This window comes from Marmota marmota, unplaced genomic scaffold (assembly GCF_001458135.2).
Source record: "Marmota marmota marmota unplaced genomic scaffold, marMar, whole genome shotgun sequence".
Lineage (NCBI taxonomy): Eukaryota > Metazoa > Chordata > Mammalia > Rodentia > Sciuridae > Marmota > Marmota marmota.
The window spans coordinates 66,265,517-66,283,994 of NW_025999900.1; the positions used below are offsets into that span (position 1 = coordinate 66,265,517).

Below are 18,478 nucleotides of genomic sequence, written 5' to 3' on the forward strand. Positions count from 1 at the left end.
CCTCCTGCCACCCCAGGTGAGGCGCTGGGAGGGAGTGGGGGAAACCGAGGCCTCGGGGGCCCGCGCCTCGCAACGGGCAGGCTCGCCTTGGAGCGGCCGGGCCGGAGAGGCCGGCGTCGCCAGTCCCCGAACTTACACCGCCTTGCGCTGGGCTCCTCCGCGCTGCCTGGCTCTTACCCGCCTCTGCCCCCTCATTCCGCATCCATTGAGCGCTCACAGTGCACCAGGTGGGGCCCCTAGTGCAAGGGGTGCGGCACGGTGCAGAGTTAAGGCGGTTCTGGGGGTGAAAGGGGGGCTGCTTTCCAGTGGGTGGTCCTCGAGGCCTGACAATGGAGCTGAGACCTGAGTGGAGTAAAAGAGTGGAAAGCAGAACAAGTGCCAAGACCCAGACTTGGGACAAAAGGAAGCACAATGCAGTAGTTTGCTGTACGAGTTGGCACCAGAGTGGTGCCTGTGATTTGTAACCCCAGTGCCCAGCAGTGCCAGTACACGTGAAACACGTGAAAACCCTCTATACCACAGGTCATCCTCTCCCAGAGAGTTTATTCCCTGGGTCATAGAGCTCTTGACTGCTGGGGGAGTTGGCTTTAGAAAGTGATCTCCCAAGCCGGGAGGGTTCAGGCAGTTCCTAAAGCTGGAGGTGTTGCATGTTGTGTGTGAAATCGTATCCCCTTATCTTGAGGGTTGTACATGACAATACTTTCATCCCTAAATTGCTAAAGGAAGAGAGATGCTTCTAGTAAACAGGCTAGAGAATAGAGCCAACAGTCTTCAACTTTTTTTTTTTTTTTTTCCTGAGTGGTATGGGGCTGCATAGGCTTGTACCCAATTATCAAGGCTGGAGAGTTATCTTGCTTTATTTAGTTTGGGAAGACAAGTATGTTGCCCCAACATTGCTGGAGGTGTGACCTTAGGTAAGGTAACAACCTCTTTGGACTTTGATTTCCTTGTTGGCAGTAGGGATGGTTCACTGCGTGAGCTTTTTGGCTGTACTCTTCTGAAGAACCAGTGCCTCCCCATGTACTGGACACAGCAAATCTGTTAAAGACAGCATGGCACCATCCAGTACAGCCACCATCTAGTGACTCCTGCTGTTTACACACTCCCTACTCCCAGCCAGGCACTTTACTAAGCTGCTTAGTTGTCAGCAGCCATGTAATAATGCTTTTTTTAAAAAAACAAGGTCTCGCTAAGTTGCTTAGGGTCATGCTAAATTGCTGAGGCAGGCTTTGAACTTGCAGAACTTCTGCCCAGGCCACTGGGAGCAATAATGCTTCTCTATCAGCCTTTTCCAGGTCAAGAACAAGCTCAGAGAGATTGGGTGACTTTGCCCAAGGTCCCATAGGTGCAGCTGCACTCCAGAGCCTGTGTCCTCACTACACACTACTTTTTGGATCTGATTTGGTGTGGCAACTTCAGAAAGAGTCCAATAATGTCACGTTTCATCAAGTGAAAATAAGCTTAGGAACCTAAAAGAATTGTATTCTAAGCCAGGAGTGGTGGCATACATCTGTAATCCCAGCCACTCAAGAGTTTGAGACAGGAAGATCTCAAGTTTAAGGGTAGCCTCAGCAGCTTAGTGAGATCCTATCTCAAAATATAAAAAGGGGTGGGGATGTAGTTCAGTGGCAATGCTGCATTCAATCCCCAGCATGGGGCTGAGTGGAGGGAGGTAATGAATAAAAAAGGATTATATTCTGTAGCTAATCTGATGGGAATGGTATAAATTCTACCTGCACTCACAATAATGTTACTTTATGGCCCATTGTGCTAATAATCTTTCAACCTCACTGTGCCTTGGAGGCCACAAAGGCAAACCAGGTGTGTACCTTGCCCCTGAGGAGTTATGAACTAATAGAAGGTAAGGCATGGACTAGATAACTTATTTAAAAAAAAAAAATGTAGTTGTATATGGACAGAAAGCATTTTATTTGTTTTACTTTTATGCAGTGGTAAGTTTCGAACCCAGTGCCTTCCACATGCTGTAGCTCTGCTACTGAGCCATAACCCTAGCCCCCAGGTAATTTCTAATCAAGGTCAGAAAGCTAGAGATCAACATAAAGAACTAAATGAATTTAAAAGAAAGGGAAATTAGATTTGGCTGAGGACATTCAACACTAATGCCGAAGAGGTGGTATTTCACCTGGCAAAAACCCTTGAGAGCTCTCCTTGGCAAGTCTGTCACCTTCAGTCTGTTCTGCCTCTTATCTATTGTGCTATGGTGGCACTGTTTTCCTATCTGCTTCACCTATCTACTCCCTGGGGAGCCTCGTCAGCATTCAGAATCAATGGAGATTTTGAAAGGATAGGTGTAGTGCTCCATCCCAGCTGATCCAATCCAGCAGGTCTGCAGGGACTGGGGCAGGGCAGGGGAAAGCCTCCCATTAGCTCAGGTGTGAGACAGGCTTGGATACTGTTTATAAATAGTATAAATTTTTATTTTATTTTATTTTATTGTATTTATATGTGGTGCTGAGGATCAATCCCAGGGCCTTACACGTGCCAGGCAAGTGTTGTACTACTGAGCCACAACCCCAGCCCCAAGTTTACAGAATTAAATACACATATAGCAAAATATCAAGTATAATACCTATGTGGTAAGTCAGTCTGGATAGCAGATAAATATATTATGGGACCAATTCTGCTGCTGGTCATTCTAGAACAATAGGTCTTGGTGTGTGTGTGTGTGTGTGTGTGTGTGTGTGTATAATATGGTGTATGTGTAATATACAAAGAGCTTAGAGAAAAATTCTGACTAATAGTAAAAGGAAATGAATAATGGTTATTGAAGGATATACAAAGTAAACCTAGTTGTCAGTGAGTCACAGGTAGCCCAGGAATTGGGGACTAATGGGACACTGGCATCAGCTCTGTACACAAAAACCATAAACCAAAATGTCAAATTGTCTCTGTTGTTTGCAATATAGAGATGAGAGATGGACCCCAGCTTGCTTTCAGTGAGGGTTTTTATTCTGCCCTGTGTGATGACATTTTTGACCCTTCACTGGCATAGGATTGAGTCCAAAAGAGGACCTGTTTGTGTCCCAGATCAGTGGTTCTCAACCGAAGGTGTTTTGCCCCATAGGGAAGGGGCCTTCAGCAACATCTGGAGACATTTTTGAGGGTCACAACTTGGGGGTGCTGCGCTGGCTTCTAGAGGGTGATGGCAGGGATGGTGCTCAGCTTCCTACAGTACAGGACAGCTCCACACAACAAAGAACTACCGGTCCGAAGTGTCACTCTGCCAAGGTTGAAATACTCTGCCTTGGACCTTTGCCTTTCTCCCTCTGAGAAAATGCTCACTCTGCTCTGCAAGGGCATGAGCCTTGTCCTGCTCCCACCCTCTCCTCTTCTCTAACACCTATGACTATGTCTGGCACAGGGTTGGCACTCAGTAAATATTGTGGAATGTTGTTGAAGATAGCTCTTCCCTTAATAGTTGTTAGGTGTTTTGCTGTTACAGGCAGTGAGTTCTACCTTGAACTTCCTAGAACATTCATCCTTGTGCCCATGTGAGTGTTTTTTTTAATTGAATCTAAAACAACAACAACAAAAAAATGGAATTGCTGGATCAAAAAGCATAGGCATTTAAAATTTTGTTGGATATTATATTTTAATTTGTTGAAGGTTTATGAAGTCCCTCTCCTAGAAGTGTGCCCTTGGAGAAATACACATGTATGCACATACTATGAAAGTTTAGAACAGACCATAAGAACAGAGGGAGAGAACCTGTTCATCAACAGGAGACTAGTGTACTCAGTGCAGAGAAAATGAGCACCTAGAGCTTCACAGGTCAATGTGGATGCATTTCTCACAGCAAAATAGGGAGTGAAAATGCCCATCAAGGTACAGATTATTTCATTTATATAAAGTCTAAAAACATTTCAAAACTGAACCATATTTTTGGAGATAGTCACATGCAGTATAAATTTTAAAAATACACAAGAATGAACAGGGCATTTGGGATATGGTAAAGAAAGGGGCATGTAGGTTGGAAGGATTTGGGAGGGCTTTATGAACTGCTTGTGTTACCTTTACAGGTGGGTCGTAGGACCCTGTTGGTTACTTTGTTCTTTATGGCTTTTTTGGTTTCAGAATTTCATTCATTTGGGGGACGGGGGTGGTGGTGGAAAATGAGCTCACTGGCACTGGGCTGGGGATGTGTTTAGGTGGTCCAGCTTGCCAGAGGCTCAGCTTGCCAGAGGTCCTGGATTCTATCCCCAGCACTGTAACAAATGAGCTCACATTGCATGGAGTCCAGTTTAGAGCACAGTACTAAGTAATCCAAGTAAAACCACATGGATAAAACTAAAGCAAGGAATTATTTCTTAATGAGTCATGAAATAATTTAGTAGATTATGTCTAATATATATATAAGTCATTTTATATATATATATATATATTTTTTTTTTTTTTTTTTTTAATGATGTGGATTGCCAGTGGCAGTGGTGCATGCCTGTAATCCCAGCAAATAGGGAGACACAGGAGGATCTCAAATTCAAGGCTAACCTCATCAACCTAGTGAGGCCCTAAGTAACTTAGACCCTGTCTCAAAATAAAAAGATTTAAAAAGGGCTGGGATATTCTGCCCAGAGTAAAGTGCCCCTGTACCAAAAAAAAAAGTGGACTACATAGCACATGAGAGGGCATTTATGTAGGGTGGTGAGTGTTGCATGAACTGTTACTTCATTTGTGTCCACAGCGTTTCAGCAGATGTACTTGGTTGTGGTGTAACATGTATCCCTGTGCTCTGTGGTCAGAGAGGTTTGGAAAACTGCTATAAACACTACAGACATAGGACATAGCCTTTATATGTAAGTTCAAACTTAGAGTTTCAACGGTGGATTTGTGATGATTACAGAAATATCAATGAGCATAATGCTGTCTTTCTCTTTCCTGGTTTCCTCTTTCTATATTTAAGCAACTAGAAACCATATGTGTCAAGGTGACACCTGGAGACGTGAAAGGTCAGGAAAGGCCGATGCCACCACTGGCCACCATCCAGCCCCAAACAGCAAGACAGAGCCAGCCTCCGGGGAGGAGCTCCAGCCTGGTGGGGCTGCGCGTGGCCAGCCCTCAGCTGCTCAGGGGGCAGCCCCCGGGGAGGACCGGGCCACAGCTGTGCTTTCTCAGAAGCTCACCTCGGCCTCCTGTTCCTCGGGTGTTTGTACAGAGGCCCCTGCCCGCCCTCCAGCCAGTCCCTCCAAAGAGAGTCAAGGCCTCCCAGGCTCTAGGCGGCCAGGGCGACCGGTTGACTGCTCTGGCAGCCTCTCACCTGCCCACAAGAACGTCCATTTCTTCCAGTTCACATTTACTCATTTCCAGCTTGCACACGAAACGTGCCAAGAAGCTAAAAAAATCTTTCAAGGTGCAAACTCGTTCTGGACGGATATCTCGACCTCCCAAGTACAAAGCTAGAGACTATAAATTCATCAAAACAGAGGACTTGGCCGAAGGGCACCCTTCGGATTCCGATGACTACTCAGAACTGAGCACAGAGGAAGAGGAAGGCCAGAGGGAGAAGCAGGCTCTTTTTGACTTAGAGAGCTGTGCCCTGAGGCCCAAGACCTTTCGGTGTCAGACTTGTGGCAAGTCATACATAGGAAAGGGGGGACTGGCCCGGCATTTTAAACTTAACCCAGGCCACGGCCAGGTGGATCCTGAGACGCCGCTGCCTGAGAAGGCCACTGGAAGCCTCTCCCTGGGATGCACAGAAGCAGGGACTGGAGGCCTGACCTCTCCAGAGCCGTGCGCACCAGCTGCAGCACGTGAGGAAGGAGCAGAATCAGAACAGGGTGGCCAGCAGGTAACGATGTTTGGGGACAGTGTTCTTATCCCTGTCCCTTCCTGCCCACCATCCTTAAATTAACCCTCACCTTGTGTGATGGGAGTTCGAGACCCAAGTTGTCATAGTGAGGGTCTGCTTTGCTGCCAAGCTGGCGAGTGCTCCCCACCCAGCAACCTCATTTGGTGGGCACATTCAATGGAACCCAGCCGCCAGGTTTTTGTTTTGTTTTGCTTTTTCTGTAGTACTAGAGATTGCACCCAGGGGGCTTTACCACTGAGCCACATCCCCGGCCCTATTTTATATTTTATTTAGAGAAAGGGTCTTGCTGAGTACTTAATGCCTCCCTGTTGCTAAGGCCGGCTTTGAACTTGCTATCCTCCTGCCTGAGCCTCGTGAGCCACTAGGATTACAGGCATGCACCACTGCCCAGCCCTAAAATATTTTGAGACAGGGATTTTGGGGAAGTTGTCCAGGCTGGTTTGGAGCTTGGGATCCTCCTGCCTGGGCCTCCTGAGTGGCTGGGATCACAGGGGTGTGCCACTGCACCCCACCCTGTTAGTGGCTGCTGCAGCGCAATCCTAACAGTTTTTCATGAAGTTCCATTTGTTTGTTTTTTCCTCTTCTTGCTTCTGCCTTTAGTGTCATATCCCAGAAATAACAGCCAGACCCAATATCATAAAGTCTCTGCCCTAAGTTTTCCTCTGAGAAGCTCATGGTTTTGAGGTCTTTCATTGAGGCTTTTGGTGCATTTTGAGTTAGCTTTTGATAGTGTTAAGTAGGGTGCAGCTTCATTCTTTTGCTGTGGGTATCCAGGTTTCCCAGCTTCCCTTGAAACAGGCTTGATACTCTTTTGTTTGTTTATTTTTATGTGGTGCTGAGGATTGAACCCAGGGTCTCACGCGTGCGAGGCGAGCGCTCTACCACTGAGCCACAATCCCAGCCCAGGTTTGATACTCTTGTCAGAAATTATTTGACGAGGCTGGGGCTGTGGCTCAGTGGTAGAGCACTTGCCTAGCACCTGTGAGGCACTGGGTTCAAACTTCAGCACCACACAAAAATAAATAAGTAAAATAGAGGTATTATGTCCAGCTACAATTTATATATATAATTATTTGACTGTCAGGTGCAGTGGCACATGCCTGTAAGCCCAGAGTCTCTGGAGACTAAAGCAAGAGGGTTATAAGTTCAAGGCCAGCCTGGGCAACTTAGGCCCTGTCCCCTTCCTTCCTAAAGGTCACATGGTACTTAAAGCCACAGGTAAACCTGGCATTCCTCCTAAAACTTCCATTGCAATGAAGATTTGAAAGGGAAGCTCTTTGAGAGTTAAGGGCAGCCAGGTGCAGTGGCCAGTGCTGAATTCTGGCTACTTAGAAGGCTGCAGCAGGAGGATGGTTTGAGCCCAGGAGTTCAAGTCCAGCCTGGCAACCTAGTGAGACTGTCTCAAAAAGAAAGAAAGAAAGAGAGAGAGAAGAGGGAGGGAGGGAGGGAGGAAGGAAGGAAGGAAGAACTAAGGGGGGGCTGGGAGGAGCTCAGTGGTAGAGCGCTTGCCTAGCACTAGTCAGGCACTGGGGTCGATCCTCAACACTGTATAAAAACAAACAAAGGTTCATCGACAACTAAAAAAAAAATGGTTTAAAAAAAAGAAAAGAAAGAACTAAGTGGACACAATACTGTGTGCTCACTGCATGTCAAGCACTTCTCGCCTGTTGGCTCGTGGGCCCTACAGCTATTGGTAGGTGTGTTGTGGCTCCCATCTTCATTTTCAGAGGCAGGAATTGGCAACGAGGAAGTCACTGGACAGTGTCAGATCCAGGATTCTCTCCCAAAAGCCCTGTCAACCCATGGAAACAGAACGTAGATTAGCAGCTGTGGGCTCTGGGGACAGGTGGGGTCAAGGCAGGAGTTCTTTCTAAGGTGAGGAAGTAAACTGAAATTGGTGAGGAGGGTCACTTATCTTGCAATATATGTAACCCACTGAATTTTATGCTTTCAGAGGATGGATTTCATGGTATTTGAAATATACACTATAAAAAAATGTAAAGCAATGCTTAAGGAACAAAACTCAGGCTGATTTTTTTTCTTTGATGCTGGGACTTGAACCCAGGGCTTTGAGCCAGAGGAGAGAGGCTGTACCACTGGGCACTCAGCCCCAGCTTCATTTTCAAGGTGACATCCCATCAGAGAAGTTTCTTACTTCATCCTAGAGTGTGGTGTGTCAGTCCAGACTAACTGGCTGGCTGATGATCATCTGGTATCTGAAAGGAGAGTTTAAAATGCACTGATTACGGTTCAAGAGTTTAGATTAAAGAGGAAATAACTGGGCTAGAGGAGCTCAGTGGTTGAGCACTTGCCTAGCAAGCTCCTGGGTTCAATCTCTAGCACTGCCAAAAAAAGACAAAGAATTCAACAAGTTCCTTTTTTTTTGGTGGGGGGAGCGGGTTACTAGGGATTGAACCCAGGGGCACTCTACCACAGAGCTGTAGCTCTATCCTTTTTAAATTTTGTTCTATTTAGTAATAGAACCAGGGGAGCTTAACTGCTGAGCCACATCCTCAGCCCTTATTACTTTTATTTTGAGACAGGGTCCCGCTAAGTTGCTTAGGGCCTCACTAAGTTGCTGAGGCTGGCTTTGAACTCGTGATCCTCCTGCCTCAGCCTCCTGGGATTACAGGCCTGTGTCACTCAACCTGGCAAGGTTCTTGCTTTTGATTTTTTTTTTTTTTTTGCTTGAAGGCTTTCATGGTGATATATAGAAAGCATGCCTGTTTTATTTTGTTTTGGGGTGTGTGACATTATCCAGGATGGGCAGTCTGTAGAAGAGGCATTGGTACCTGAGCCAGAAAATGGAAGTCATTCAGCTCTTTTGGGATCAGAGAGTCACCTCGGACCTAGAAGAAGTGGAGACTCGCAGACCCTGGCAGAGTCTAGTGCAGCTGTCCATCAGAGGATCCGAGCATCCCAGCCCCACGAAGGCCCTGCTGGGACCATGAGGCGGAATGCCTCAGGGAGCAGAGCCCTGCTGGAGGAGGTAGACACTCCTACATCCTGTTCTGGACAATGTTTCTTTGTCGTGGTAGTGGGAAGTCACTGTTAGGTTTCTGAATTTAAAAGTAAAACACCATGACCAAGTCAGCAGTTCACCTGCAATGATGCAGGATGAAGTATATAATCAGTTCAATGTGGGGTTATCTGAAATAACACAGAGGCTTACCTGTTTAAAAGACCATAGGAGGGCTGGGGTCACAGCTCAGGCACTTAAGTTTCTTAAGGCACAATGCAATGTTGCCCATTCTAGCAGCTAATTTAAACCTTGGGGGATTAGCTTTCTTTGCATTTGGGTTTGTGTTATGAGACTGTTGGATGATTAATTTTTGGAAGTATGGGTTAGGTAGGTGGCCTTCGTCTAGAATCCTACATTGACCCTGAAAAGAACTACCACTTACTGAGCACTTCCTGCAAGGTAACTAGCCTGCCACTCCCTGGCACCCCCTTGCTGGCCTGGACAAACTTCCTTTCATGTATTCTTTATGATCATTGCCTTGCCTCTATAGTGGAGGAACCCAAAACCCAGCCAGCCAAATGACCTGCACAGGGTCACTGCAGGCAGGAGATGGGTTCAGAATATACAAAACCCCATGTGTCACACAGAGAAGTGGAGGACTGCTTTGAATGGGACCATTCTCCATTCTTTTAGATGAGAACTTTCGCAGAAGTTGACATTATATGTTTCTTGGGTTTTTGTCGAGTATTAGGCCCAGTTCTGGGTAAGGAGGGGACATGTACACAAGATAAACACAGCCCCTGCTCGGGGGAAAATGGGGCAGTCAAACCTGCCAATCAGTGGACAAAACCACCATGGACCTGGGCATTGAGTATAATTTGAGATGCCCTGTCTGCTGCTTCCTCTGTCTTCCACACCCGACAGCGCAGCCTCCCTGAACTCCCTGGTCTTCCTGTCTCCCAGAGTTCCTCTGCTTTTCCTCACTTCATTGCTACCCTGCTTGAGCTCCCTCATCTGCCTGGTTTCTCTAACCTTCTTCCCTCTGCAGACTCTCTGTTACTTCCTGTTCAGACTGCTCTCTAGAGCCTTGGCTCTCGTATTTGAAATCTTTGCGCCTGGAGTCCCATGAACCCCTCGGTGCTCCGCTGAGGGGGGCCTGCACACTGGCTTCCTGCCTACCCTTGGTGGAGAGCCGCTTTGCCTAGTGCTCAGTCAGGCTGGGAACCCCAGGCTTTCTTGTCTCTTTCCCCTTCACTCACCCTTCCCATGTCCAGTGACCCCGAGTCTGGCGGATTGTGCCTTCCCTGTCCCTCCTGCCCACACCCTTGTTGTCAACTGGGTCCTCACCCGCCTCCCACTCTGTTCCCTGCACTGCCACTTAAGGACCTGATTGAAACCTCCCTCCATACTCTGCCTTTGGAAGGAAATGCAAATCCTCAGGCCCTCCAGCCTGGCTGGCCTGCCTATCAGTCCCAGGTACTGCCTACGGATATCCCTCTGTCCTTTCACTCCATGCAGCACTAACCTCTGTAGCTTCTTGACTTTGCATTTCTGTGAGCTTCCTCCACAGTAGCAGGAAGCTCACACATTTCCCCAGAGCCATGTCCTTACTCCTGGGCCTCGTCTCAGAACCCAGTGCTTGTCATGTGGGACTCAAACTTTGAAACTAGAATTGACCACAGCACTTTGTTAATGGGCGAACAAGTGAGATGCTTAATGAAGTGGAATGTAGCTTAGAGTTGCCGGGTTTGGGGAGAACTTTCTCCTGTTACGATGCATCAGCTTGCTGACTGTTGGGAAATTCTTATGGGCTTTAGAGGTGGCAAATGCTTTCTTTTGGCAGTGTCTGCAGCATTGTGACCAGAAGGATCTGGTGGAGTTGGCGCTGCCTCAGCTGGCTCAGGTTGTGACCGTGTATGAATTCCTTCTGATGAAGGTGAGTCTTGGTGGAGCCTCGAACCACGGAGGGGATGCTCTGAAGTCGTGCAGGAGGACATCCTTGCTGTGTATTTGGGGAAGACCTAGGCCATGTGGAATCCTTCCCTTCTCCAGGACAGGGCTGAAGTGAGCGCCAGTGCCTGGTGCAGGGCCAGTGTCTGTCTGGTGGGGAATCTTAGGCATGCCTCTTGTCACTCTTTTGATTGTTTAACTTTGTATGGGAGAGTGACAGTGGGAGCAGCAACTGTGGCTAGGTCTCCATCCTACCTGGCTGGCTTCCTACATGGGGCTCTGCTCTCTCTGTACCACCTCTGAAGACGCAGCCCTGCCTGCGCCCCATGCTTCCCACAGAGGCTGCTGCAATCCCTGGAGCTGCACATGTTCTCAGGGGCTGGCGCCAGCCTGTCCCCAGGCCTTCCTGCCTCCCCTCTGCTCCCTCCCCTCCCCACCCTCAGGGCTCTGCGGCCATCATGCCAAGTGGTGTGTGTTTTCTGGTCAGCTCCTCCCAGGCCCATCCTGGCCTCCCCAGGCTGGGCACAGTGCCAACACAGAGCAGGCACCCCCTGAGGGGAGAAGGAGGCGCCGCCATCAGCCATTTCCAGGGCTGAGGAACCCGTGTCCTTCTCTCTTTAGGTTTTTTTTTTTTTCCCTTCTGTGTTTTCTACACCATTGCCTCAGGTTTAAACTCTTTTTGTCATCTTTATCTTCACGAAGGTTGAGAAAGGTCATCTGGCAAAGCCTTTTTTCCCAGCCGTGTATAAGGAATTTGAAGAGTTGCATAACATGGTTAAGAAACTGTGTCAAGATTACCTCAGTGGTTCTGGTCCATGCTCTCAGGAGCCCCTGGAAATAAACAATGATAAGGTAACAGCCGCACACAGCAGAGTTTTGCTCTCAGGGTTTCTAAGAAGGATGACTGTGAACAAAGAGGTTTTCAGCCATGACATCATAGTCAGCCAAGTGGATTGTTTGTTTCCTTCATGTAAAGGCACTAAATATTGTTGCAGAAAACTCAAAAATGCAGATGAGCCAAAAGAAAACTGCACCCTTCGCCTTCCGCCCCCTGCTGTCGGGCCGCACCTCTAGGCCTGGTACTCTGCTCCTCGTGAGCCTTCACGTGGGCCCATAGGGCCAACAGTTTGCCGTGCCAGGTTGTTTGGACGCGGTTCTCATTTCAGTGTCATTGTCATCATCACAGTGCCTTTAGCTAGATTGGGCTCTTCACCTGGAAAAGTCTTGAGCTGACATTGTTTTGGATGAAACCTGTGCTGGGCACAAGCCTGCACCCGTGATCCCGTCACCCAGGGGCTGTTCTCAGGGACTGGACTGGGGTCTGGCCCCACCGTCTGTGACGCAGCACCTCACTGACCTGGCAGAGCCCCTCCCCTTTGGTCTCTGCTCCTCGGTGGGAGAGGGTGCTGACTCAAATGGCCCTCGATGGTTCTCACAGTGTGGCCCTGGCTTGAAATAGTCCTCCTTGAAACCATCTGCTGCACATGTGGCACTGGAGCGTATTTAGGGGGTTGCGTTGCCTTAACTCCCCTTCCCTTTGCTGCTCGTTTTTGCTGAGAAGGACAAGGTTCCACGGCATAGGGACTCTTCTGTGGCACGCAGTCTTGGTCTATTTTCCCCCTTGGTCCATTCTTGATAGTTATCATCTGTTCCTGGTTTGGGTTTTGGTGTTTTTATTGGTTGTCATTGTTAGTTTTACACAAATTCATCATTTACCATATTCTTCAATGAGCCTTTATACTTTATTTTATTTTTTGAAATTACTATTACAAAAATATAATGGATTCCTGGTAAGCCTCCTGTAGCTTCCCCAGTTCAGAATAGTCACCTATGTGTTTGTTTTGTTTTTGCTTTTTATTTTTTTTGGTACTGGGGATTGAACTCAGGGGCACTCTACCACTAAGCCACATCCCAGCCCTATTTTGTATTTTATTTAGAGACTTAGAGACGGGTCTCACTGAGTTGCTTAGCGCCTCACTTTTGCTGAGGTTGGGCTTTGAACCCGCGATCTTCCTGCTTATTTTTTTAGTTGTAGATGGACACAATGTCTCTATTTTTATTTGTTTATTTTTATGTGGTGCTGGGGATGCTGGGGATCGATCCCAGGGCCTCACAGGCACAAAGCAAGCACTCTACCACTGAGCTATAACCCTAGCCCGTGAGTTGCTGCTTTTTAAACTGTTAAGTTAAACAAGTGTGGATATCCTGTTGTGCAGCAGAGCTGGATGTGTACAAAATTCTGTGCATGCCCACCAGAATCCTCTCTTGCCACAGCCTCTTTGGAGCAACAACATCTCTGTTTATAAAGGGACACTCTCCAGCTTGGTCAGCATCAAGCACATCTGGTCCTGTTTTCTGGTTGGCCTTGGGGTACCCTTCCCTCTGCCTGCCGCAGTCTGATGCCCATGGCGTTCTCCTTACAAGGCCCAGATAGGCGGCCGTGGCTGTGTCTTTACACGTCACATCTGGTGCTTTGCATGTGGAATCAGATCCATTCTTTACAAAACCCTAACAGTCAGCTGACCTCAGGGAGGCCACTGAGGCTCAGGGAGCTAGTGGCTCCCTAAAGTCACCCAGCTGGGAGCAGAAACTGCACTCTAGCATGGCTCTCTCAGGTCGGCACCATGCCCTCTTCACCACCTGGGAGGGAGATATGGATGTGAACTGGCAGGGTGGTTTTCTGCAGAGACAAAGGAGGGATAATGTACAAGAAAGATACCAAGGTACAAGCTAGCACAGTAAGTGTGTGTTAGCCTTAAAAAGTGTGGTTTATAGTTTTAAAAGTGCCGTTTATTCTGTCTTTGGCACTGAGCTAACCCAGAACTGCTATTCTGGGTAATGATCCATTTCCTCAGGAGCTTTTCCCTCTGACTTTATGTTTGTGCAGAGGCACCACAGCCTGAATGCCCGTCACTCAAATCATGGGTCCGCATGCCTCTGCAGACCTGCATCTGTACTGAGAGAAGCTTATTTCTACTGGCCCTTTCCTCTTCAGGTTGCTGAGTTACTAGGAATCACGGAGGAATTCCTGAGGAAGAAAGAAACACACCCAGGCTACAATCCCCCCAAACGCCCTACCCAAGAGATGGAAGGGGAGAAGCTAGAGGCAGCCAGCCGCCAGCAGAGGGGAAATGAGGTGGGCTGCTCATCGGCAGGCACAACCTTGAACATGTGCCAGATGCTGAGTTGGTGGTCATGGGTCCCCAGCACTCGTCTCTAGGAGGGAGAGGTGCAGTTCCACCTGTGGCTTCTGGGCTCAGCCAGGGGGTCTTCTCTTCACAGGCCGCAGAAGAGGAGCTGGCCATGGTGAAAAGGCCCCGAAGAGACGCTCTGTGCACAGATGCCCCCAAGTCTCCTGCTGCCCACAGTGGAGGCCAGGAGAAGACCGGGCCTTCCAATGCCCCAGCTGCCAGTGAGGGTAAAGCATGTTCAGTGGGTTTGAAGGGTGCCGTGCTCAGATGCCCTGCTGGTACGACAGATGTGCCCAGGCTGGCACTTTTCAGGGATGGGTGCCCCTGTGGCTGAGTTTAAGAGAACCCTCTGGTCTCAGGTTTATCCCAACCTCCCAATGTTCTGGAATTCTATGTCCTTGACCCATGAGCCTTGAGCTCTTTCAGGTTTCCTAGATCCCCTTATTAAAAGTAAGAGTCATTTGGTGGTGGTGAGCAGGTTGCACCATGGTGGTCCTGAGGGGTTGGGCGGAGATTTGAAAAAAAGACATAGTCTGGCTTTTATTCTGGCTGCCTGACCGTGCGACAGATATTCTGTATGCTCTGTGACAGTGACTTTATGCCTCTGTGCAGTTGTATCAGGGCCATGGGATTCCTTGCCTGCTCCTAAGGTCTCAATTAGAAGAGACAATTCCACCCCAGGACTCATTATTTAACTCTGCCACAGGGGAATGCAGAGTGGTTCAGAGTGGGGATGAAAGCTCTTTGGTATCAGTCTGGAACACAGCTCTTTTGCTTAGCTGGTCTGTTTCCTCTCTGGCTTCAGCCAGACTTGGAGACCGAGTGATCAATGCTACAGTTCACTTCAGTTTAACTGACAGTTCTTAAGTGTCTCTGTGTGCCTTGTGTTGTCCTTGTCCTGGTGCCTAGGTCCAGGGCTGGGTCAGAGGGTTTCCTCACCCTCAGGGCACTGCCCTCCAGAACAGTGGCTCGTAATTGGATGTGCATCTGAATCACCTGAGGAGATCATTCTGAAAAACAGGGGCTGGGGAATACAGGTCTGTGAGTGGGGTTGGGATTGGTATATTTTGAAATATTTTGAATATTTTCAAAAGCCTCTCAGGTGATTCTTGGGCTTATCTCTGGTGAAGAACCACTGGTCTTTCATTTCAGTGTCAGAATAAAATGACTGAATGGCTTTTGGAACATGTTTCTATGACAAAATCTGCCTCTGCCAATAGTTACTAGGGACTAAACGAAAAAGGATTTGCTGCCTGTGTCTGAGCAGCTGGGAGAGTTTTTTTTTTTTTTTTTTTTTTTTGTGTGTGTGTGTGTGTGTATGTGTTTCTTTGCAAGAAACTTAATTTGGACCAGCTCATTTTGGATGGTGTGGTGAATAGGCCAAGATCTAGGAGCTTACCTGTTTTCCAAACCATTTAGGTTTTGCCTCTCCAGCAAGTGGGAGCACCCCTCCCTATTCTGAAGAAAGCCATGGGATGGCACTTTCTAATAGTGGCAGAAGCAAATTACATGTGGGCCAGCAGCTTAAAGCTTTTGATGACTTCAGAGCCAGGAGGAGGTCTGTGGGCTCCGCTCCCCTGTGCGGGGCCACCAGTCGGCCAGCTCTTCACGCTCAGTTAAGAGAGCCTGGGGGCCTGCCTCCGGCCCAGGTGGCAGCATTTCCTGAAGATAATGATCCGGAACACTCTGCAGACTCCAACACCGGGGACAGCCAGAGGAGCCCAGGTGTCTGTGGTGTCCTGTCGTCAGGTAGAAGAGGGGAGTGCCTGCTGCCTGGCAGGTCTGGAAGTGCAGAGGTAGGGAACCGTGGTGAGATGTGTGGCTCCCACCTGAACTGCCAGCAAGTCGGCCCCAGGCACTCTGTGGCCCCTTCACTGAAGATTTTGCCCATGGATGCCATGCCAGTAGACTATGCCTCCAGAACGGTGTCAGAGCCAGGGCCTCAGCCTGGCCCAGACAGATCACTGCCAACTAAAGGGGGTCTTGGAAGCCAAGCTGGGGACTTGAACTGGTTCCCCTGTGGGACACAGGTGCACATTGACCAAAGAGAACTGGAAAGTGTGGTGGCTGTAGGGGAAGCCTTGGCATTTGAAATTCCCAATGGGTGTCAGATGTTGTCTCAGGAACAGATTTTTATTCAGACTTCTGATGGGCTTATCTTGCCCCATCCAGGCACCATAGTGTCTCAGGGGGAGGACATTGTCATAGTGACTGATGCCAAGGGGCCTGCCCTACAGACTGGTCCACCAGAAGAGGGTCCTTCAGAGACTGTGGAGACATTCCTCACTGTAGAGACAGAGCCCTCCCAGTGACAAGGAGTCCAAAGCTTGATCCTGGATTTGTATGCATTTTATCCAGAGAAAGTCTATTCCAGGCAGTGTATATTTTTCTAATGTGAATACTGATACAAATGAACCTTTTATTTATAAAGTATGATGTGTGTCTACCCTACTGTTTTTCTGCAGAGCTCCTCATAGTAGAGGCAGATACATTGCTTGATAACAAATCCCTCCTATGTATCTCTTAGGAGCTTTTGGTGGCTGTCATAAAATGGCTCCAATATTACTCGATTTTCAGCCCAGCTTTCCATTTCCACAAAGTGATGTCCCCTTCTCTGTTCATGCCATACCACTTCTTCATCAGACTTGGTCTGCTTTTCTGGGACATGCGGCAACAGTGATAGGCTTCAGAGAGAATTTTATATCTAAGTAAAAGCATGAGCTGGGAGGCATTCAGGAAGTTGGGTGGCTTTGCCCCAGGTGGTCCAGACCCAGATTGCTTCTTCCCCCTAGGATGGCCCTTGTCCCTAAGGTCCAAGGTAGTTTAACACTCAACCTTGTGTTACCCCCAAAAGGAAAGAAGGGCAAGAGAAGCACACATGCTTTTTTTTTTTTTTTTTTGGCAGTATCAGGGATGGTACTGGGCTGCTCCATCACTCAAGTGCACCTCCAACCCTTTTTATTTTTTGAGACAGGGTCTCATTAAGTTGTTGAGGCTGGCTCCAAACTTGAGATCCTCTTGCCTCAGTCTCCCAAGCAGCTGACTACAGGTGTGAGCCACCACATCTAGCTGTGTACACACCTTTTAAGGGCCATGATCTGAAAACTGCATACCTCAGTAGTCAGTCATGTGGCCATACCTGGCTCAAAGATTCTGAAGCCTGTTCCAAAGAGGGCAGCTCCATGCCAGCTGAGACTAAAATGAAACAAAGGATCAACATGGAAGACAAACAGCAGCCTCAGCCAAACCCCACCTCCCAGTGTGGTTCACCTTGTGGATCAGTCTGAACAGGTCGCAGTGCAGCTCCTAAGCCTCAGCAGCTTTTAACATAAACTCCTTGCTCCTTGCTCCTTGCTCACCTACATCTCTGCTGGCAGGTTAGAGAGAGGGCGCTGTGCTCCGTGGGCAGGTGGAGGACAACCAGCTAGGGCAGCCACAGCTGAACGCTTTTGGTTCCACGCCAGAGAGAGAGAATGCCAGTAAAGTCAAGCCATCAAATGCACTTAATAGCACAGTGGCCAGAATTAGCCACAACGTCTCACCCAACCCACAGGGACCAGAACTGCTGGAAGGCAGGATGCCTGGCACCTCTGATAAACAGCATGAAAAGATGCTTAGCTTGGCCCCACCAAGTGTCATAATAGTTAATGACACACAAAAGCTGTTCACAGCTGAGCCGTGCACAGCACACTATGGTTACCTAGCTTTTGTGTTTCCTGGAGTTATAGTGTTATCCTTCTCCAATCATGTTCTGTCTAGGTGGATTCCAGAGTTTTCATGTGCCTCTTGTCATTTGGCAGGGTTTCTGGAGGAATAGGATCTGTGCGCCTGGGAGCCACCTTTTTGCTAAACTTTAAATGCCACAATGGCCTCAGAGTTCTTCCTTGTTCCTTCCCAATAGAAGTTGCTCTGCAGAGTCATTATTTTTATTCATTATTTAGCTCTTTACTTTTCTCTGGCCTTAGCAGCATCAATCCTGTTAGTTCTCCTGAGCAACTTCTGATAGGCGCCTGGGGCACATATCATCAAGAGCTCCTGAAATGCCCTTGAAGGCCTATTCACAGTATCAAATCCTCAGGCTCCTCTCTGAGTTTTCATACTTTGTGAAACATGACTGATGGACCTCATGCCAAGACCTCTCCCAGGTGGGCAGCTGACAAGCACAGCCTCTTGGGCCCCGTCCTGCCCATCACTCTGTAGCTGGTTCCGGTAGCCTTGCATCTAGGCCTGCAGTGGAGCCTACGACAGGATAGCAGCAGCCCAGCCAAATGCTAACCAGGAGCATCCAGATTATAAGGTGTCTGACTGTCCACTTTTATGATAGTTGGATTTTAGTACAGCAAAGGCAGAGAAGAGAGAAATCCTAAGAAATGCTGCTATTAGGTGCTTTTCATAGGTCAGCTTGCACAGTAAGAAATCCTCACTTGCTCTCAAAATACTTCTGTCACCTGCAGTCTTTTATTGGGGGCATACTTTTATTTCTCTGACAGCATTTGCTCTTTGGACCACAGAACCTTGGCTTCATAAGGCTAAAGCCCACATTGCCCA

General features: G+C 48.3%; 1 protein-coding gene across 5 annotated transcripts in view; it reads left to right on the top strand.

The window, feature by feature from the left end:
• Znf839 (zinc finger protein 839) overlaps positions 1–16,363 on the top strand; it is a 20,117-nt gene extending 3,754 nt beyond the window's left edge. For 2 of the 5 annotated variants that reach the window (XM_048799373.1, XM_048799375.1), the window contains 7 exons: positions 4,922–5,806; positions 8,589–8,816; positions 10,633–10,725; positions 11,442–11,591; positions 13,735–13,875; positions 14,022–14,157; positions 15,350–16,363. In XM_048799373.1, the coding sequence (XP_048655330.1) occupies positions 4,922–5,806; positions 8,589–8,816; positions 10,633–10,725; positions 11,442–11,591; positions 13,735–13,875; positions 14,022–14,157; positions 15,350–16,242 (2,526 nt within the window). In that variant the 3' untranslated portion in view covers positions 16,243–16,363. Of the gene's footprint in view, positions 1–6; positions 17–4,629; positions 4,815–4,921; positions 5,807–8,588; positions 8,817–10,632; positions 10,726–11,441; positions 11,592–13,734; positions 13,876–14,021; positions 14,158–15,349 lie in introns of those variants that run through there. The other 3 variants (XM_048799374.1, XM_015495883.2, XM_048799376.1) reach the window with 3 other exon arrangements.
• Positions 16,364–18,478: the final 2,115 nt, after the last annotated feature.